The sequence below is a fragment of the Ornithodoros turicata genome, chromosome 3 (assembly GCF_037126465.1).
Source record: "Ornithodoros turicata isolate Travis chromosome 3, ASM3712646v1, whole genome shotgun sequence".
In the NCBI taxonomy this organism is placed as follows: Eukaryota; Metazoa; Arthropoda; class Arachnida; order Ixodida; family Argasidae; genus Ornithodoros; species Ornithodoros turicata.
The window spans coordinates 73,358,001-73,380,530 of record NC_088203.1 but is presented as its reverse complement, the minus strand read 5'-3'; the positions used below and the strand labels follow the sequence as shown (position 1 = coordinate 73,380,530).

Genomic DNA, 22,530 nt, shown 5'->3' with positions numbered 1-22,530 from the left:
CAGTCGTTCGCACGAAGCTTTGTGCGCTCTTGATCACCATGGTGTGTAGACGATGTATCCACAAAAATGAGTAACTCCTGATATCTCGTTACAGCACATACGTCAAGGAATGTGAATTCTACATTGAGTGCCGCGTGTCAAGTGATGGAGAGTATCTGGAAGTTGCAGCCATGGGTAGTCATAACAACCATGAAATCTCTGAGGTAAGATGCACTGACTAGAGACGTGGCGTGCACAATTTGACGGTCTTGCTGATCATTGCATTTCACGATCTCTTCTCTCACCTGCCACATAACAGAAAACTCACGGAAGAAGTGCAAAAGGATGCCAGGAGGCTTCTCGACCTTGGGTCGAATAAAAAGCGCGTTGCCCATGCACTCCAAGAGCAAACTGGTCAGGTAGTACTGTCAAAAGACCTGTCAAACCTTGTCACAGCAAGCAAAGACCCAGAAAGGCATGACCTGAAGGCCACGGTAGATTTTCTTCAGTCGACATACAGTAAGTATTGCAATTTCAATGTGCAAGTTAGAGAGAGAGTTAGCTGAGTAGCACCCAAAGCACAGTTTAAAATTTTTTTAGAGTCAGACTGCCACCTCTTGACTGACGGAGAGAAGTTCCGCGGCCTCCTGATTTCAACACCTGGCATGAGGCAGTCCATGGAATATTATCCTGAATATATTGGCATCGACGGGACCTACAAGTTGCTGCATATACGTACACCACTCTTCATAATACATAATGTCGACGGTAACGGCAACACGGAAACGGTGTGCATCGCCCTTGTTGTACATGAACGCAGAGATGATGAACTGGATGCTGGCCAAATTCAAGGAGATGAACCCCGCTGCCTGTAAGACACGGTGTGTCATGGCAGATATGGATTTGCTAGAAAGACAACTGCTTAAAGAGCACTTCCAGGAAGCAAATGTCCTTATCTGCACCTACCGTACCCTACGCACCTTCAACAGGGAGATCACCACTCAAAAGATGGGAATCACCAGCAAGCTAAGAGAGGACCTCTTGGAAGTACTACGGGGTATGGTGATGGCTAAGTCCAAAGAGAGGTTTGACGACCTAGAGGAGAAGTTCTTTGCTCTTGCTCCCTGCAAAGTGAGGGACTACTACAGTAAAAACTGGAGTCCAATCAAGAACGAATGGTTCAGAGGATCTCGATTTATGGAGGGTACGTTCAACAATACTACAAACAACAGACTGGAGAACCTCAACTGGCAGATCAAGAACATCATGGGGACGAAGAACGGCTTCAAGGATTTCTTCGTCCACATCTTCAAGTTGATTGGTGGTCTCAAGCAAGAGCACAAACACAAGTACTACTATGCACTGTCCAAGCGACCAAGCGATTTGAAAGAATGGGATGCTTGCCTTTAAATGTACCACGAGACAGTTACACCTTTTGCGTTCGGTCACCTTGAGAAGCAACGCAGGCTCTCAGAAGATGTTGAGCTTCCAAAGCCCACAGGTGGCATATATACACCTATGAGAGTTGCACAGGATCAAGTCTCCTCGTGTTCCCTGAAGCCTGCCAGTGTACGGACTACCTCTCCATGCAAACACATTTTCGCTGTCCGTCGTGATCAAGAGCTGGATTTGTATGACCCGTGCTTAGTACCGCAAAGATGGACACGTGACTACTACTTAGAGCAGCTTGGGCATTCAAGCACTGAAAATGATGATGCAGAACATCCACCGCTCACTGTCTCCAAGGTCCGAAATAAGAAGAGCGTGATGTCACAACAAGAAAAGTACCGCAAGGCATTCCACTACAGCAAGCGCCTCGCAGAATTAGCGTCAGAGGAGACAGGAGATAACTTTCTAGATCGTCTCTATGTGTTGACATCATTGATCAACCTCTGGGAAAGGCATCAAAAGGCGGAGCTCGTTGAAGTTTTACCACCAGGGTAAGTAATCAGTTTCGACTGTCCGTTGCAGACCTCACGGAAGCCACCAGTACGGGACAACTGCAGAGGAGACGGAGGTGCCCGCACCAGAGGAAGCACCAGGGTAAGTAACATTTTCAACAGCAAGGTGTATGCTGCTGCCAACGGGTGTGTAATCAGTTTCGACTGTCCATTGCAGACCTCACGGAAGCCACCAGGACGGGACAACTGCGGAGGACACAGAGGTGCCCACACCAGAGGAAGCACCAGGGTAAGTAACATTTTCAACAGCAAGGTGTATGCTGCTGCCAACGGGTGTGTAATCAGTTTCGACTGTCCGTTGCAGACCTCACGGAAGCCACCAGGACGGGACAACTGCAGAGGAGACGGAGGTGCCCGCACCAGAGGAAGCACCAGGGTAAGTAACATTTTCAACAGCAAGGTGTATGCTGCTGCCAACGGGTGTGTAATCAGTTTCGACTGTCCGTTGCAGACCTCACGGAAGCCACCAGGACGGGACAACTGCAGAGGAGACGGAGGTGCCCGCACCAGAGGAAGCACCAGGGTAAGTAACATTTTCAACAGCAAGGTGTATGCTGCTGCCAACGGGTGTGTAATCAGTTTCGACTGTCCATTGCAGACCTCACGGAAGCCACCAGGACGGGACAACTGCGGAGGACACAGAGGTGCCCGCACCAGAGAAAGCACCAGGGTAAGTAACATTTTCAACAGCAAGGTGTATGCTGCTGCCAACGGGTGTGTAATCAGTTTCGACTGTCCGTTGCAGACCTCACGGAAGCCACCAGGACGGGACAACTGCAGAGGAGACGGAGGTGCCCGCACCAGAGGAAGCACCAGGGTAAGTAACATTTTCAACAGCAAGGTGTATGCTGCTGCCAACGGGTGTGTAATCAGTTTCGACTGTCCATTGCAGACCTCACGGAAGCCACCAGGACGGGACAACTGCGGAGGACACGGAGGTGCCCGCACCAGAGGAGGCACCAGGGTAAGTAACATTTTCAACAGCAAGGTGTATGCTGCTGCCAACGGGTGTGTAATCAGTTTCGACTGTCCGTTGCAGACCTCACGGAAGCCACCAGGACGGGACAACTGCAGAGGACACGGAGGTGCCCGCACCAGAGGAAGCACCAGGGTAAGTAACATTTTCAACAGCAAGGTGTATGCTGCTGCCAACGGGTGTGTAATCAGTTTCGATTGTCCGTTGCAGACCTCACGGAAGCCACCAGGACGGGACAACTGCAGAGGACACGGAGGTGCCCGCACCAGAGGAAGCACCAGGGTAAGTAACATTTTCAACAGCAAGGTGTATGCTGCTGCCAACGGATGTGTAATCAGTTTCGATTGTCCGTTGCAGACCTCACGGAAGCCACCAGGACGGGACAACTGCAGAGGACACGGAGGTGCCCGCACCAGAGGAAGCACCAGGGTAAGTAACATTTTCAACAGCAAGGTGTATGCTGCTGCCAACGGGTGTGTAATCAGTTTCGACTGTCCGTTGCAGACCTCACGGAAGCCACCAGGACGGGACAACTGCAGAGGACACGGAGGTGCCCGCACCAGAGGAAGCACCAGGGTAAGTAACATTTTCAACAGCAAGGTGTATGCTGCTGCCAACGGGTGTGTAATCAGTTTCGACTGTCCGTTGCAGACCTCACGGAAGCCACCAGGACGGGACAACTGCAGAGGAGACGGAGGTGCCCGCACCAGAGGAAGCACCAGGGTAAGTAACATTTTCAACAGCAAGGTGTATGCTGCTGCCAACGGGTGTGTAATCAGTTTCGACTGTCCATTGCAGACCTCACGGAAGCCACCAGGACGGGACAACTGCGGAGGACACGGAGGTGCCCGCACCAGAGGAGGCACCAGGGTAAGTAACATTTTCAACAGCAAGGTGTATGCTGCTGCCAACGGGTGTGTAATCAGTTTCGACTGTCCGTTGCAGACCTCACGGAAGCCACCAGGACGGGACAACTGCAGAGGACACGGAGGTGCCCGCACCAGAGGAAGCACCAGGGTAAGTAACATTTTCAACAGCAAGGTGTATGCTGCTGCCAACGGGTGTGTAATCAGTTTCGATTGTCCGTTGCAGACCTCACGGAAGCCACCAGGACGGGACAACTGCAGAGGACACGGAGGTGCCCGCACCAGAGGAAGCACCAGGGTAAGTAACATTTTCAACAGCAAGGTGTATGCTGCTGCCAACGGGTGTGTAATCAGTTTCGACTGTCCGTTGCAGACCTCACGGAAGCCACCAGGACGGGACAACTGCAGAGGAGACGGAGGTGCCCGCACCAGAGGAAGCACCAGGGTAAGTAACATTTTCAACAGCAAGGTGTATGCTGCTGCCAACGGGTGTGTAATCAGTTTCGACTGTCCGTTGCAGACCTCACGGAAGCCACCAGGACGGGACAACTGCAGAGGACACGGAGGTGCCCGCACCAGAGGAAGCACCAGGGTAAGTAACATTTTCAACAGCAAGGTGTATGCTGCTGCCAACGGGTGTGTAATCAGTTTTGACTGTCCGTTGCAGACCTCACGGAAGCCACCAGGACGGGACAACTGCAGAGGACACGGAGGTGCCCGCACCAGAGGAAGCACCAGGGTAAGTAACATTTTCAACAGCAAGGTGTATGCTGCTGCCAACGGGTGTGTAATCAGTTTCGACTGTCCGTTGCAGACCTCACGGAAGCCACCAGGACGGGACAACTGCAGAGGACACGGAGGTGCCCGCACCAGAGGAAGCACCAGGGTAAGTAACATTTTCAACAGCAAGGTGTATGCTGCTGCCAACGGGTGTGTAATCAGTTTCGACTGTCCATTGCAGACCTCACGGAAGCCACCAGGACGGGACAACTGCAGAGGACACGGAGGTGCCCGCACCAGAGGAAGCACCAGGGTAAGTAACATTTTCAACAGCAAGGTGTATGCTGCTGCCAACGGGTGTGTAATCAGTTTCGACTGTCCGTTGCAGACCTCACGGAAGCCACCAGGACGGGACAACTGCAGAGGACACGGAGGTGCCCGCACCAGAGGAAGCACCAGGGTAAGTAACATTTTCAACAGCAAGGTGTATGCTGCTGCCAACGGGTGTGTAATCAGTTTCGACTGTCCGTTGCAGACCTCACGGAAGCCACCAGGACGGGACAACTGCAGAGGACACGGAGGTGCCCGCACCAGAGGAAGCACCAGGGTAAGTAACATTTTCAACAGCAAGGTGTATGCTGCTGCCAACGGGTGTGTAATCAGTTTCGACTGTCCGTTGCAGACCTCACGGAAGCCACCAGGACGGGACAACTGCAGAGGACACGGAGGTGCCCGCACCAAAGGAAGCACCAGGGTAAGTAACATTTTCAACAGCAAGGTGTATGCTGCTGCCAACGGGTGTGTAATCAGTTTCGACTGTCCATTGCAGACCTCACGGAAGCCACCAGGACGGGACAACTGCAGAGGACACGGAGGTGCCCGCACCAGAGGAAGCACCAGGGTAAGTAACATTTTCAACAGCAAGGTGTATGCTGCTGCCAACGGTGTGTAATCAGTTTCGACTGTCCATTGCAGACCTCACGGAAGCCACCAGGACAGGACCACTGCAGAGGGTTTCAGTTTGATGAACCTTCAGCGGATAAAGATGCCCCAAACAATTAAAGTCCGAGGCCGGCAAAAAGGGGCTTCGAAGACGGTCATCGGAATCCCAGCAAAAAGGCGGAAATGCCATGACAAGGCTCCTTTTTCCTTTTCAGGGACCGATGCAGGGCAGTGTCAAATCATCAAATGACGACTAATGGAAGAGATGGCAGTGAACCAAAAAGGAAGAAGCCCTCTCCTGCAAGATTTGTTGACTTGCCAACAACAGCGAAACAGTTGAAAATGCTGAAATGGTTTGTCTCAGAATCTAAGGCAAGACTGGCATTATTTGAAAATACTTTGTTGGGTGAGTACATGTTTTCTTCCATCCTGTTGAAGGCATGTGAACAATACCAGAAAAGGTTAGGGTTTTGCAATTCAAAGCACTAGATCATATTAGTAAAATTTATACTCTCGTAATCTTTTTCTTTACCTTCTTTTTCAGAGGAGACTAATGTCGAGGTGTTTCCCTGCTGGGTCTCTGAGGCAGCGCTAGAGAACACCATAGACCTCAAAATTATCTCGGAGTTCTTCACACCTGATGCATGGGCTGCAGTATGCAGTGTAGTTCAAACAAAGAAGGAAAATATGACTTGGAAATGTAATTCATGCAGGGAAATTTTGGGAGATGAGTCTGTAGCCTGTGAAGGGTGTCTTCTTTGGTATGACATCATCCGTGCACGTGTGCCAAAGTCAAGGCTCTCAAGCAAAACCCCATGGTTCTACAAAAAGTGCTGTAGAACTTAAGTTCTCATTGTCATTATGTGTGTACATAGTACAGGTGGCCCGGTGTATACAGTGTATATAATTCTGTGGACTACTGAATAATGCAAGTTATTGCCTTGTCTCATAAGTGCAATTTGAGGTGTTGTATAGCTGTATATTGTTGTATATTTGGTTCTTGCTGTTCGCATTTCTCTGTCTTTGCAGTCTGCTGGCAGTATTTTCTAAAAAAAAAAAGTAGCTTGTTACAAGTAGGTGAACATAATAAATGCATGACTAACGCGAGTTTCTTGTGCACTGTGATAATCATTGTGATGTGTGAATATTAAAGGGACTATGAAATGACTTTTTTCTCGTTTTCATCAGAAAGTAAACCTTTTTCCGAGTCTAGAACCAAAATTTTACCTTCATCACGCGAGGAGTATTCTCGGGAGCGAATTTAAAGGGACAGTCCGGGAAAACCGGAAGTTGATGTTTTCCAACTGCCACGGAGGCTTACATGCTGGGTGGAAAGTTTCAGCTCACAAAAAGGCGTGGTTTTCGAGATATCGAATAAAAAATACTCCTCTGAAGACATCCGGTTTCGTTTTTCTCCCTCGCATACTCCTTGCCCCAAGGATACCCTATGTACGTCAGCCGTCACGTGAGCATGACGTCCCCAATGGACAAAGGGGAGCGGAGGACTGCGCCGTTGCTGGGAATGCAGAGAGGTGTTTTTTTCTATGAGTGTACTGAACAGAAGGCTACGTCGTGATACCTGTGTTTACATTGACGCTACTGTGCATTTTAGTCTACATAACGCGTGATTGCTACTCAAAAACATCATCATGGACAAATGCTAGCACGCAACAATCAACTATCGCGAAACAGGCATGCGCAAGTCACGTGCGGCATTGCTCTTATGCACGTCACGCGAGAGCTCGCTGCGGCCTTTACTCAGGACCAACTGCGGCATAGAAAAAAGTCGATTATAAATCGTGCGATACGATTTCGTCTGAAATATTTTGCACAGTTGTTGTGAGGAATATTAGAAATCATAAGGCGGTGTTTCCCAGACATATGTTTTCGACCGGACTGTCACTTTAAACGGAGCGGCGAAGGTAGGACAGCTGGCGCCGCGCCGTGGCGAGCTGCCGAGCGGAGACACAGCGGGTAACTTGACGGGACCACGGCCGGCTCGGCAACACGTCATCGTGACGTGTGGCCGAGCCGAAGGATCCCGCCACGAGCATGCGCCGTAGGATCCCGCGTATGCGTTCATCGGGAGTGGAAATCTCCATGACGGCAGCTTCCGCGCGATGGTCGCAGTTTATCGCAGTCGCATCCTGTGGTTTTTGTCGACATGCCGAGACGATGTTGGATAGTTGGTTGTCCTAATTTACGTCCATACTCGCCTGGTATCCAATGTGCCATGCTTCCCAGTGACGAGACGGACAGCTTTTGATGCCACGAAGCAATCGGACCGCCGGAGTGGAAAGACGAAGTGGTGCCATCGACTGCTCGTCTTTTTAGCGGACATTTGCATGATCGAATTTACGAAGGGTACGCTGAACCTCTTCAACGTACTAGATAACGAGCTGCCGTCTGAATCAAGGTGTAGCAACCTGCACACACCGGGGAAAGAACATCCACCAAAACGGCGCAAAGGTGTGAGTATTTTTCGTTATTGGGGCTAACAAAGGTCTCTCAGTCCGTGTGGTTCAAATGCTATCATAGATTTCAGGATTGCGTGAATGGGTTAATTAACAACTGCGTGACTCTGAACCTTGCCGCCGCTTACGGCACAGAGAGAGTAAAAAAAAGAAAAGAGAAGTTACCGAATCTAGTCTCTAAACTCAGGTGGTGCACTGTTAATAAAAGTACACTACGTTTAGCATGATCTTAGAAACCATACTTCAACAGAATATTTATGTAATATATTGAACATACGTATCCGTTCTTTTCTCTTCACTCAGCTGCTTTCATGTTCACAGGTGACTTCCTCAGCGGAGCCGGAAACCCCTTAGGTGAGACAGCATAATCATTGTAACCCACTATTCAGAGCAGACAAATGCCTGTGCACCCTCTTTCCAGATTCCTCTTTAATACAGTGTCTTGCCTACCATTCGGGCTCTGTATATTGTTCACAAGTTTTTTTATACCTTTTTTCTAATTTGATTTACAGTTTGCTTTATCATGTGCACAAATATGATATTGAGGGGGACATTTTCTTGTTTACACTCCTTATGCTAATAATAACCATTGCTCAGTTAGATTACATCATTTCCATTCACCGGAACTGGCCCATGTGTATGGCAGCTGAAGTCCTTCACCAGGGTAACATACCAAGACAACTCCAGCAACTGCTCTGCAGGTCACTTCTAAATTAAAGGAACCTACCTTTGATGCACTATGTCCTCACGAGATTTTGTTCCTGCTACAACTCTGCGCTTTGTTTCGCATTACCAAAAAATAACCCTACCAACCATTATCATACCGGTGTACAGCTGTGTTTAACCAGTTCAACTTGCTCTGGGCGTCCTGCAAGGCTGTGCAGCTACTTCAGCCCTTATTCGCTGGTAACACTGGTGCCAATACAGTTGTTAGATGAGATGTGACAGTGTAAAATAGAACATATCCTGTGTTCTATTAAAAATAAAAATTATGCATGTATAGCATATAACGTGTATATGTAGATGTTAGGTCTTAGTTATTGTACTATTTGAGCTAAATGTCAACATTTCAGCTGTTTGAGTCTGATGCCCTCGTCCTTGACGCACATACAAGTGTGCCCACACCCTCGGAGGAGCCTGCATAGCGAGGACTGTCCCAGTGGCAAATGGAACAGTTCTTTCACAAAGAAAGCAGATTTCCGCCAGAAGACCAACAAGCAGTTTTCTTGAAATAGTACTAATTACTTGTCGCTTTTCTAATTGCAAAATGTTGGGCATGCTACTGGGGTTTTTTTGCTTCTCTCCAGTTACTTCAACTGGTGACTTCAAGCTTACGTAACACAATAATATAAGAGGACATGAAGCAGGCGAACTGGTGTCGTGAGATTGTGTCCCCCAGTCTTAGGGATGTATTACACAGTATTGGAAACCTGGATGAACAATAAGTCTGTCAACACTTGTCAAACACTTGTCAGATGTGCAGAATAGGTACTCTTACACAATACGCTACAGCTGAGCTTTGTAGTCATGGTGGTTGGCAATGCTAAATGTTCAATCGCCTATAGGCGCGATTTATCAAATAAAAATCGCCTGAAGGCGCGAAGCTGCTTTGAATAAGAACAGTAATGATGACGAAGAAATACTAAGAGGTGCTTTCTTTACGCAAGGGCAATGCGACTGTGTATGTGGCATTATGCAAGAATTATCTGGTGGCAGAAATGGGTGTCTTTTTCTCAGTTTATTAGCGTGCGCTACGGTTTCTTGCAGTTACAGCTATTGGGGCACAAATGCGTGTAATTTTTCGCGGTTCTTTTCTTCTTTCACTGCTTTTACTCAGACTGTAGGAGGAGGAGTGTCGTTGGGAGGAACCCGAGAGGTCTGCCAGCGCCTCCTTTATTACTCAATGCCTGTCAGAAAGGAGCGATAACAATAGGAGAGGCTGGCCTTGCTAGTTCCCCAGCTCCGCCGCAAAAGTGAGTGGTGGCGCTGTTGAAGTAGGGTGGCTGCCGAGGTTGCGGACGCGAGCTAATGACGGGTAAGCGGCAATAGCTTAGGTTTCGCGTGAAGATCACTTGTTTTGCAATGAACTGATGCTGCATGTTCTGCAGTCAGCTATTGAGTGTTCAGCTTCACATCACCGACAGTATAACAGGAAGGTACCGATGTGCAAGCGTGTATGGAACGAATGTTCACGTGCAGTTACAAAGGAAGCACGCCCGTGTAAAAAAGGGACCAAGACTATCCAGCATTATGAGCACACCTTCTACGCCAGAATACAAGACACAAAGAAAACATAACGTTTATTATTCACATCAACTACATTTTTTTCAACTTTGCGAGAGAGTGGCTTTTGGCGGAATGCTTTGTACACATCGTTCTTGTCGGTGACAGTGAAGGCATAGTTGCTCAGAAGTGGCCTGAAGGAATATCTGCAAATCAAGGTGCACAGTTCTTCCCTAAGCTCACAGTCATGGCTAGGACATTGCAACAGTGGGGAACGAGATACAGCAGGCACAGCATATTTGAGCAGTGTACCCAGTGGGCGAGGCAGGTTTGGCTTGCTCTTCAACGCAGCATCAGCAAATTTGTTCAGAATGTCCACGGCACGGAGAAGGTCTTGTGAAGCGTTTCTCATGTTCCTCAGCTTCCTGTTCCATCTTGATCTTTCAAGTGCAGTGATGTCCCTCTTCCTGAGGTTGTCCACTTGGGTTGCTTGGTCCCGTCGTAGTGTTTGCTGTGGTGCTTTGCTCATATCCGCTGTTACTGCTTGTCTCAGCCTTTCTTCAGGCCGAACCGTACAGTGTCAGTGTCCATGCTGAGAGTCTGGTCGACTTTAAATTCTTCCTCTGGCTACGCAACATTCTGGGCAAGCTTAATTCCTTTTGCTGAATCGATGATGCCGCGTGTGTCATTGGCCAACTTTCGTTTCCTGATAGAGCTATCACCGCGGTTCGAAATTTGTCGTGGCTGAAGATGCGATGGATAGTCCGGGAACACCGGATGTAGCGCTCCCTTTTTGAGCCTCCGTCTCTTATCTTCCACAAAATCTGTATTTGTGAAATGCCGGCTGCACACTTTACTATAGTTAGACGTCGCGTTCCGCACCCAGTTATCACGTTTGATGCGCTTCAGCCACTGCTTCCGTGTGTCAATATCCGCGGGAATCTCGTGGAAAGACACAACCTGGGCGGCTTCTTCTTGGAGTCCGATCGACAGAGTGGAATGCAACAATACGCCATTACCTAAAAGGAGAAGGAATAAAACTCTTTTAAACGGGTGCTCGAAGGACTAAGCGTGCATTCATTCTCGTAGCTAAACACCACGCCTATATACATTTCGCTAATGCACTAAAAGCGAGGAATAAAGTCTTACCTCAGGCTTTTCATTAAGAAGGGACCAGCTTCACACGTGTGCAAAAAGAAGGAGGCAAGAAGCAAGGCGTGAAACACGCTAGAACCACTGCCACTGTGAACTTTGGCGACTATCCTTGACTTTGCTGACCAAGAGCGAGAGAGGCTCCGCCTCCAAATGGCGCGCCAATAGGAGGACTCGGAGGCGGAGCGATGCGGCCTATGCTCTTGCCTAATAGATGGCGCATCGGTAGCGCTCGGCTCGGGATATGTGAGCCGCTGTCGTCTGCTTCTTCCGGTAGAGCTACGACCTTGAAGCCTCCGCTCTCGCGTAAGAGATGGCGCCACATTGGCGCTCGGGCTCGGTAAGGGCACGTGTTGTCGCCATAACTTTGAGCCTCGACCTTGAGACTGGCCGGTAACCTAAATTCCGATGGCGCGGCGATAGCAAACCATATAGTGCGTAGTTTTGACGATTATGCTTCACGGATGTGTCATTACATTACCAAATTTGTGGCCAGTTCGACGTTTCGCTCCGCTCTTATGCGTGAACATTGTCTCAGCTCATGAAAAAGGAAATAAATGTTGCTGCTTTTGTTCTACTCCTCGCACTGAAATAAATCATTTAAAATAATTGTACTGTGTGTTTCTTTTTTTTTCTTTTTGTAAGTAGTTACGCAAGTATGTAAAAAGGAAAGAAATGTTGCTGCTTGTTCTACTCCTCACACTGAACTAAATCCTTTGAAATAATTGTACTCTGTTTCTTTTTTCCCTTTCTGTAAGTAGTTACGGAAGAAAATAATTGTACTGTGTGTGTGTTTCGTTTTTGTAAGTACAGAAGTACGTAAAAAGGAAAGAAATGTTGCTGATTGTTCTACTTTTTGCACTGAAATAAATCGTTTGAAATAATTGTTCTGTGTGTGTCTTTTTCGTTTTGTAAGTCGTTACGGAAGAAACTGTTTCGTTTTTGTAAGGGATTCCGGGACATTTGATCGAACGTCGTTTGGTCGAAAGCTGTTTGATCGATGGTCCCGGAAGAAATGGTCCCGGAAAAAATGGTCCCGGAAGAAATGGCCCCGGCTGCGAGGGCGGAAAAAATGGTCCCGTTGACTTTTTTCTTTTTTTAGGATGCAGCTTCACTGTGAACGTACGTCATTTATGCAATTTGTAATTTTCGTATTTCAAAAAGTGTCCAGTTGGGGTGTTTTGAGAACGATTTCCCCCGACAGCGGCGCCGTCAACGTTGCGAAGGCATTGTACAGGATGAAAAATATGGCGACATCGACGACAGAGAAGCCAGCAGCTATTGTTGCCCAAACAACAGTATGCCTTACTCTTGGGGAAAAAGCTTCACTTAGATCCGAGGAGAGCATGAAGCGTTGCATACGCGCCCAAAGATCTTCGCTTTGTCCTCCATAGCCCTTCGTGACCTTATAATCGATGGTGACTGGACATTAACACGCGGCACCACCCCCGAACCATTCTTAATACACGACAACGGACCAGATGCCGAAAACCGCATCATTGTATTTGCCGCAGCAAGTGGCTCAGGCTCAGACATCTAAGCTAGAGCACGTTATGGCTCATGGATGACAACTCTGATTCTGCTCCAAAGCTATTCAAGCAGCTCTATTTTATTTTAGCACCTCTTGGAGACAGCACCGTATCAGTTGTCTATGCTTTTATGACTTCAAAAGCCCAGGAAGCGTATGAGGAACTTTTTCAAGCAATCGTCAATGCATGCGCTGCCTAGGGTATGATGCCTTCACCTGGTGTTGTCATCACGGACTTCGAAAAAGGCGCCATGAACGCCGTGAAGCAGGTCTTCGGTGAAAAAGTACAGACACGAGGCTGCTTCTTTCACCTGTGCCAGAGTACATGGGCAAACATTCAGCAGCTGGGACTAAGTACAAGGTACAAAGAAGAAGAGGAGTTTCGCCACTTTATTGGCATGCTAGATGGCCTCGCATTCCTTCCCCTTCGTGACGTAGAAGCGGGGATGTTGTTTCTGAAAGCTGTCGCTCCAGGAGAAGCGGAAGCTGTGGTCGCCTACTTCGACGAAACATACGTGAATGGAACGTACGGTCACGTTGGAAGACTCGACGAGAACCCACGGATTCGTCGCACACCAGCAAGGTTCCCCCCCCCCCTGAAGTTTGGAATGTCCCCGACGTCACCCTGGACGGGGGAGACCGAACAAACAACCATTGCGAAGCATGGAACAGAAGATTCGGCAGCTTGATCGGCCACTCCCACCCCACCGTATGGCGTGCAATATATGCACTCCGCCTGGAGCATTCAACGGTAGAAGGGAAGTTAGCACAGTCACTCGCGGGAGTAAATAGATATAAGTAATTCCCGGAACTCAGGGAATATATAAGCGTATAATCAATCATTTCCAATGGTACGTAGTAGGTGAGGCAGGGAAACAAACAGGACGACGACATACAGCATCAACAACGCCCGAAGGAATCATTTCATTGAACTCATTTCGTATGGTACACGCAGAGCTTTACTGTTGAGCGCCCAAAATGTTTTGTTGTAATTAACTAACTCGAACAAAACTAATCAAATTCTCTCCCGCTATTTAAGGGCCGAGTCCTCATTTTTAGAACCTCTTTCTACTGCCATGCGGCAAACATAAAAAAGTCGAACACGGGACCATTTTTTCCGCCCCCGCCGGCGGGGACCATTCTTTCCGGGGTCATTTTTTCCGGGACCATTTCTTCCGGAACCCCATGAAACAGAACACACAGACAACGTGCCAAAACTAATAAGCAATTCGCCAAGGCCCTGATACCTTCTGCATATTTCCGGCAGATATGTTGGGAAAACGCTGCGAACCACATGTCTCACGTTAGCGTGGGCGTAGGAAAAAATTGTCCCAGTTTGCGGAGCATTTTACCAAATGAAATGTTTGCGCGTACTTTTAGCAATACGCTGCGGCAGTACCAGCCACGAGGACATGAGAGTGGAGCTAAACGTCTAATTTTACTTTCAAAGCTCCTGCAAACGCAGTGTCAGCACTCAATGCAAATAAATACCAAAAAAAAAGCACATCATCGGATCGCCTTCTGGATGCGAAAACGTGGATTAGGATGAGGAATGTGTTTATGGGCGAGCGGATTACACAGAGTGAAATATTCCTTGGGATAACAGCATTTAGAACTGAAGCTTTCTTTTGTTGTTTTCTTCTTTTGTGTTTCAACGCTCCAAGCGAACGAATAAAAGTATCGATCAAACGGTGTTTGATCAAATGCCTTTCGACCAAACGACGTTCGATCAAATGTCCCGGAACCCTTACAAAAACGAAACACACACACAGTACAATTATTTTCTTCCGTAACTACCTACAAAAAGGGAAAAAAAGAAACAGAGTATAATTATTTCAAAGGATTTAGTTCAGTGTGAGGAGTAGAACAAGCAGCAACATTTCTTTCCTCTTTGCATACTTCCGTTACTTACAAAAAGAAAGAAAAAGACACACAAACAGTACCATTGTAAATGATTTATTTCAGTGCGAGAAGTAGAACAAGCAGCAACATTTCTTTCCTTTTTACATACTTGCGTAACTACTTACAAAAAGAAAGAAAAAAAGAAACACACAGTACAATTATTTTAAATGATTTATTTCAGTGCGAGGAGTAGAACAAAAGCAGCAACATTTCTTTCCTTTTTCATGAGCTGAGACAATGTTCACGCATAAGAGTGGAGCAAAACGTCGAACTGGCCAAAAATTTGGTAATGTAATGACACATCCATGAAGCATAATCGTCAAAATTACGCAGTATACTTGCCTGACTACTTACAAAAAGAAAAGAAAAAGAAAAAAGAAATACACAGTACAATTGAACCTCTATATGCAATAAGGGGATAAGTCGACTTATCATCTTTTTACTATTTTTGTTGCAATGACATCTACATACCAGTATGCACCCGCCAATGAAAATTTAGGACCTTATTGCGATTTGTTGGCCCGCTACAGCATGGTAAAAAACAGGAATGGAATGTGTCAACGGAACGGACAATCATATCAGGCCCCTTTTCTCATTTTGGGAGTTTTTGACCTATCCCCTTATTGCATACAGAGGTTCGATTATTTTAAATGATTTATTTCAGTGCGAGGAGTAGAACAAAAGCAGCAACATTTATTTCCTTTTTCATGAGTTGAGACAATGTTCATGCATAAGAGCGGAGCGAAACGTCGAACTGGCCACAAATTTGGTAATGTAATGACACATCCATGAAGCATAATGGCATAATCATCAAAACTATACGCACTATGGTTTGCTATCGCCGCGTCATCGGAATTTAGGTTACCGGCCAGTCTCAAGGTCGAGGCTCAAAGTTATGGCGACCACACGTGCCCTTACCGAGCGCCAATGTTGCGCCATCCCTTACGCGAGAGCAGAGCCTTCAAGGTCGTAGCTCTACCGGAAGAAGCAGACGACATCGGCTCACATATCCCGAGCCGAGCGCTAACGATGCGCCATCTATTAGGCAAGAGCAGAGGCCGCATCGCTCCGCCTCCCGGGTCCTCCTATTGGCGCGCCATTTGGAGGTCTGACTAAGAAACCCACACGTGGTCAAAAATTTGATTACGTTATCAAACGGCACAAGAGGGGTGTCACCCAGTAGAAGGGCTGGGTGGAGTGGGACATGGTATCTGTAGAATGCGGTGAAATACTGTTGGCGTTGGTGTTCGAAGTGAGGGCAGGATGCCAGTACGTGCAAGACAGTCAAGCTGTCACCGCAGTGCGCACAAGCTGGCGGATCCTGACCTCTGAGTAGGTGGTGATGCGTGAGCCATGTGTGTCCAATCCTCAATCTCGCGTAAAGAACTTCGGATGATCTGTTGATGTGTTCAGTCCGATGCGGGGGAGAAACGTGTGGCTGTGTGAGGTGTAGCTTGTTATTTTCTTCCATGTCCCACTCCTGCTGCCACTGTGTGCAGACAGCTCTCTTTAACACTGGCAGGATGTCTTGGTAGGGTAGTCCTAGAGCTGACTCCTCTTGTGCCAACGCTCGCCGAGCCTCACGGTCGGCTCGTTCATTCCCCGGGATCCCAGTGTGGCTGGGGACCCAGCAGAGACAGATTGAAAAGCCTCGGGAACAAAGTTGGGTCGCAAGCGCTCGTACTCGCTTGACGAGGTGATTCTTGCTGTCATAGCATGAAAGCAGCGCACGCACAGAGCTTAGCGAATCGGAATAAATCACTGAATTTTGAAGGTCGTTTTGTTGAATGTGCCGCAGAGCCAGGAGAATCGCGTAAAGATCTGCGGTGAAAACTGTGGCGTTCGTGTTCAGGCGTGCCGTCATAATAGAATCACCTTCAAGGGCAACGGCCGCCACACCATTGCTTACTTTAGTCCCATCAGTGTAGATTGCATGGTGGTTCCCGAAGTTATGGTGAATCTCCAGGAATTCCTGGAGAATGACAGTGTGTGCAGTGGATTGTTTGTCAAACTGTGTCATTTTTAAATTCGATTGTATTAGATGTCTCTGCCAAGGCGCAGCATCGAGGACTGCCTGCTGCAAGGGAACGCCAGAGGGGCTGAATCCCACACGGGAACTCGCCGCCTCCACACGAAGCGGGAACGAGGGTACAACAGAGGGCTTTGCAAGGAAGAGTCGCTCCAGAGCGGGGTTCACACTAGAGTGTACAACTGGGTCATCGCCCTGGCATCTGTACCTTAGCGCAGCCTTCACATGTTCAAATTGTCTCCGTCTCTCGAGCGACCATTCATTGCCCTCAACATACAAACTCTTCACAGGGGACGTCCGGAAGGCACCGGTGGCGAGTCGGATGCCTTCGTGGTGGATGGGGTCCAACACCTTCAATGCCGAAGGCCGCGCCGAGCCATACACGACACTCCCGTACTCAATTACTGATCGCACAACCGAGTCATAGACCCGCAACAGTGTGACTTTGTCGGCTCCCCACGATCGATGGGATAAAACTTTGAGTATGTTGGAGGATTTCAGGCACTTCTGTTTTATATAGTTTATGTGTGGCACAAAAGACAGCTTCTTGTCAAACACCACCCCCAGAAATTTTTGCTCATCAGAAACTGGTAGTGTGTTGCCACCGAGGAGTAGCGAGGGCTCAGCAAATGTGCCTCGCTTCCTAGTAAAGACAACACACGCTGTCTTTTGCGCGGAAAACCTGAAGCCGTTTTCATCAGCCCACTTAGATAGACGGTTGATCGTGAGCTGCACCTGCCTCTCAGCTGTTGAAAGATTTGATGCCGAGTAGGAAACCTGGACATCGTCTACGTACAGGGAGTACTGGACGCCAGGTGGGATGGCTCTGGCTATCGAGTTCATTTTCACAACGAATAGCGTAACGCTCAGCACAGACCCCTGTGGAACCCCGTTCTCTTGTACAAAGACGTTAGATAAAGTTGAGCCCAGACTGACACGAAACTTTCTATCTCTGAGGAAATTATCGATGCACCTGTACATGCACCCTGTGATACCACATGCGTGTAGATCTTGCAGAATCCCGAAGCGCCATGTGGTATCGTACGCCTTTTCGAGATCAAAAAACACGGATACGCAGGAGCAGGAGAAAGTCGCTCGGCAGAGGCATGAGAATGGAATTTGTTTGTTTTTTGTTATATGTTGTTGAGTGTCAGTATTCACTTTGCTTGATATGTTGATGGAGTAGCTGTATGCAGTTATAAATATTTGTGCAGAAATGCTGGTATGTGAGCGTGGAGGAGAAATTCCAATAAAGCACCTCTCCTTGTGCATTCCTGAGCTGATGTCTGTGTGTGCGTGCTTGTTTCCTGGTTTGCGACGTCATCATGGCATGTTGGGGCTTGTTTAGCAGTGTTGCAATTTTACCCGCCGCTATTATCTTGTTGTTATCTTGTGTTAGCCGCGTAGCGATGTGCGGTGACTCTGCTATTATTCCTGAGGTCTTAAGCCTTTTCGCTTCTCGCTTAAAGGAATTTGTGTGCCCTCGTCCTGTGCTTTCTTTACGAAGGGACAATGCGGCTGTGCATGTAGCATTATGCAAAAATTATCTGATACCAGACATGAGTGTCTTTTTCTTAGTTTATTAGCATATGCTTCAGTTTTTGAAGCCATAGCAATTCCAGCACCAGTGCGCGCAATTTTTGCTGCTCTTTCCTCAAATCACTGCTTTTGTGCAGAAGAAAGTCACATGGTAAAGCTGAGAAGTGGGTTTCTCTGCTTGTTTGTTAGATGTTGTTAGGAGCTCGGTATGTTGAAGAAGTAAGCTGTTATAGGTACTCGTGCAGAAATGCTTGCATCTGAGCACAGGATAGGAATTCCTGAAGCACGGCACCCTCAGTGTAAATTAATTATTTTGGATGTGAGTCTGCTTCACTGCATGACAAGGCTGAAATTGGAAGAGAGAAAAAATTGGAACGCTTCATAATGGCGATCCAAGTAATAGGATAGTTTCCATAGAAAGTAGAATTTTAATAGGCTCCTAAAATTATAGTTTTGTAGTAGTTTTTCTAAACTGCAATGCAAGATAGAAAATCATTAATATGGTGGGAATGCAATCATGTTCCCGTAAAGACGTTCTGTCTTGTGCTTTGTCGTGCGCGAATGGAACTTTGCCCCCCGGCTTTCGCGCGTTTTTACTCGCAGGTGTAGCCTCAGACAACGAGTATATGAGCATAGAAAGGGTCATGTATTACATAAGCCTGGTGATGATGTTGAGTGGTCTCACTGATTATTTTAAAAGAGCAGTGGTAGTTTACTGGTGTTGTGATTCTAATGACCATGATGAGCCTTTGGGGTGAAAATCGCTAACATGCACGGTGCTTTTTTGTTGAATTTTATTGTAAAAGTGAACGTCATTAAGAGACGGACAAAGGAAATAACCTTGCGATTCAACAAATAATAGGAGTGTTTGTCTTTGCCGCTGTCTTCTTCAGACAGGATGTGATGATGTCACGCAGTCTGTAGCAATGTATTGACCGTTACTGGAAAAAAGTTGATGATGATGATGATGATTCCGGTTTTTATGGCGCACAGACAACTAAGGTCATAGTGCGCCAAGACTATGGTGAAATTATGACTAATTAAATATGTGCGTGAACAATGATAGGGATGCGATCAGTTAAACTTCTATGCGATGTCCAGTAAAAACTTCTTTAAAAATACATAAAATAGCTATACAAAATTACACGAGATTGACTATCCCGGTGTCTTTCAAGAAGTTAAAAATGCTGTTAAAAGGGACGATAGCCTCATCACCCAGCAGAAGGGCTGGGTGAAGAGGTAAATAATGTGTATAAAACTGTCTAAAGTGATGTGTACGATGGGCTTCGTAGTGAGGACATGAAATGAGTAAGTGTATAACAGAGAGAAGTTCACCGCAGTGCTCGCACTGAGGTTGCTCCTCTCCACGAACTAAAAAACCCATGAGTGATGAATGTATGTCCTATGCGTAACCTTGTTAATATGACACTTTGAAAACGATTTTCTGGACGCTCTCCATGATGCTGAATGTTCGGTTTATTCAAATGAAGCTTGTTATGTGTTTGGCTGTCCCAGAAATTTTGCCAGTTTACATGAATTGACTGCTTTAGTGAAGATACAATATCCTGTAAGGGTAATTCAAAGGGGGTTATATCATTTGAAGCGGCAGCTGCAGCAGCCTGGTCTGCTAATTCATTGCCCTGTATGCCAACGTGGCTGGGTACCCAGCATAAGATTACAGAATACCCTTTCTTGTTTATCGTGTGGGCTATGTATTGTGCTCGCTGCACAAGAAAATTCTTCTGCTTGTGTATGCTACAGATAGCATTAAGGGAACTCAGGGAATCCGTGTACACAACTGCTGATTTTATGCAGCCTTCAAGAATATAGTTCAGCGCAAGAATAATAGCATATACTTCAGCTGTAAAAATGGATGCAATGTTTTTTATACGGTGGGACCTTGTGCATGTATCCGAAACCATGGCACATGTCACTCCTGCGCTAGACTTTGACCCATCAGTGTACACCTCAACATGATCCCCAAAGCTTCGCTTCAAATGTTCAAACTCTTGTTGCAGTATAGGCATGGCAGTGTTATGTTTGCTGTATTTCATAAGTGTAGTGTCAGATCTCGGAGGTGGTTCCCAGGGTGGGATCCTCTTACTCCGTTCTACAACCAGAGAATTGCAATAAGAGAAATTGTGAGACTCACTCTCATTTGCAAGACGCATACAGAGTGGTGGAACAACTGAGCGCTTGTTAGTAAAGAGCTGTTCAAACCGTGTGCTTGTAACACATGGCAGTGCAGGGTGTTGTGGATGACTTCTTATTCTTAATGCGTAAGATGCCCCAAGATAAAATCTCCGTCTCGTCAAGGAGTATTCATGAGTTTCAACATACAAACTTTCAACTGGTGAGGTTCTAAAAGCACCAGTTATCAGCCGAAGTCCTTGATGATGTACAGGATCCAGTATTTTTAAAACAGATGGACGAGCTGAACCATACACAATACTCCCATAGTCTAGTTTCGAACGTACTGTCGAAACATAGACTTTATGCAACGTCTCTCGATCTGCACCCCAGGACTTGTGCGAAAGAATTTTAAGAATATTATTCGATTTGATACATTTGACTTTTAAGTTTTTAAGATGCAACAAAAATGTGAGCTTTTTGTCAAATATAATACCGAGGAATTTGTGCTCGCTTCTTACAAGAATGTCATGGCCATTTAGTTTCAGAGATGGTTGAGGGAAAGCACCTCTAACTCTTGAGAAAGGAACACATACAGTTTTCTCTGGTGAGAACTTAAAACCATTCTCAGTAGACCATTTCACCAACTTATTTATAGCCAGCTGCATCTGTCGCTCACATATTGTCAGGTTGGTAGAGGAATAAGAGATTTGGATATCATCTACGTAGAGAGAGTATGTTATAGATGGTGGTATTACACTGGCTACGGAGTTGATTTTTACGAGGAATAGGATGACACTGAGTACGGATCCCTGCGGGACGCCGTTCTCTTGCACAAAATCATGGGATAATATGGTGCCCAGTTGAACCCTAAACGTTCGATTTTCAAGGAAGTTAGAAATGCACTTGAGAAGGCGACCCCTAATGCCGAAGGAATATAAATCTTGTAGAATGCCGTAACGCCAAGCAGTGTCATAAGCCTTCTCTAAGTCAAAGAATACAGATAAACAGTGTTGCCTTCTTACGAAAGCTTCCCGGATAATAGTTTCCAAGCGAACAAGGTGATCTGTTGTGGAGTGCCCCGCTCGGAAGCCACACTGAAATCGACATATTAAATTATCCTCTTCCAGGATATGAATCAGACGGTTACCGACCATCCGCTCAAACGTCTTGCCAATACAACTTGTAAGGGCAATAGGCCTGTAACTTGAAGGGTTCGAGGGCTCCTTTCCCGGTTTCAAAAGGGGGATTATGGTAGCAACTTTCCATCGTACAGGTAGCACTCCTTGTGCCCAAACATGATTGAAGAATTCAAGCAAGCATGACTTGGACATCTCAGACAGGTGGTCAAGCATTGAATATGTGATCCGGTCAGGACCTGGAGCAGTTGCTTTTGCAGGCAGTAAGGATCGTGACAGTTCTAACATGGTAAAAGGCTGATTATATGCGTAAGCATCACCTCCATGCAGTGGGATGGTTTGTTTTTCAGCCATTTGTTTAACTTTAAGGAATTCACTACCATAGTGGGAAGAACTGGATACGCTTTGGAAGTGATGCCCGAGGGCATTAGCCTGTTCTTCCAGGCTGTCACACACTTTTCCATTTACTTGTAAAAGAGGGACAGACCGACTGATATGTTCGCCTCTAATTTTGCGAAGCCTATCCCAGACCATTTTAGATGGGGTATTACAAGATAGAGAAGATACGAAGGTTTGCCAAGAAGATCGTTTAGCTTGTTTGCGGGTCCATCTGGCCTTCGCTCTTGCCTTTTTGAAAAGTAAGAGATTTTCTGATGTGGGGAATCTCCGGAATCTACCCCACGCTCGATTTTGAAGTTTGCGTGTTTCCTGACATTCACTATTCCACCAGGGCTTAGGTCGCTTCGGGAGACGACCAGAAGTCTGGGGAATGGATGCAGTCGCTGCATCCAGTATGATGTTGGTGATGAGGTTGTTAGCTTCCTCTACTGACACCACATCAAAGGGGATTAGTAGGAGGTCACATTTTTCTGTAAATTTATTCCAGTCAGCATCTTGCAATTTCCACCTGGGCGGTCGTGTTGTGAGACAGTCCACAGTTCGCAGATACTTTAAAACGACAGGGAAGTGG

General features: G+C 46.9%; 2 protein-coding genes across 2 annotated transcripts in view; one reads left to right on the top strand and one right to left on the bottom strand.

Annotated features, from left to right (window-relative positions):
• Window positions 1–22,530, bottom strand: part of LOC135388608 (uncharacterized) — a 57,470-nt gene that overhangs the window by 4,096 nt on the left and 30,844 nt on the right. The gene's annotated exons all lie outside the window — the stretch shown is intronic.
• Window positions 1,747–9,063, top strand: LOC135389640 (cell surface glycoprotein 1-like). The gene is made up of 28 exons (XM_064619674.1): window positions 1,747–1,919; window positions 1,951–2,022; window positions 2,098–2,169; window positions 2,245–2,316; window positions 2,392–2,463; window positions 2,539–2,610; window positions 2,686–2,757; window positions 2,833–2,904; window positions 2,980–3,051; window positions 3,127–3,198; window positions 3,274–3,345; window positions 3,421–3,492; window positions 3,568–3,639; window positions 3,715–3,786; window positions 3,862–3,933; window positions 4,009–4,080; window positions 4,156–4,227; window positions 4,303–4,374; window positions 4,450–4,521; window positions 4,597–4,668; window positions 4,744–4,815; window positions 4,891–4,962; window positions 5,038–5,109; window positions 5,185–5,256; window positions 5,332–5,403; window positions 5,660–5,850; window positions 5,989–6,098; window positions 8,992–9,063. Exons 1-28 carry the CDS (start codon window positions 1,747–1,749, stop codon window positions 9,061–9,063), a joined length of 2,274 nt encoding a protein of 757 aa, XP_064475744.1.

What these genes read in the sequence shown, in the direction of transcription:
- LOC135389640 (XM_064619674.1), top strand. Translation starts at nt 1,747, where the DNA reads ATGTCACAACAAGAAAAGTACCGCAAGGCATTCCACTACAGCAAGCGC. An exon ending in GCACCAGAGGAAGCACCAGG is followed by an intron (nt 4,522 to 4,596) that starts GTAAGTAACATT and finishes TGTCCGTTGCAG; the next exon opens with ACCTCACGGAAGCCACCAGG. An exon ending in CACCTGATGCATGGGCTGCA is followed by an intron (nt 6,099 to 8,991) that starts GTATGCAGTGTA and finishes TCAACATTTCAG; the next exon opens with CTGTTTGAGTCTGATGCCCT.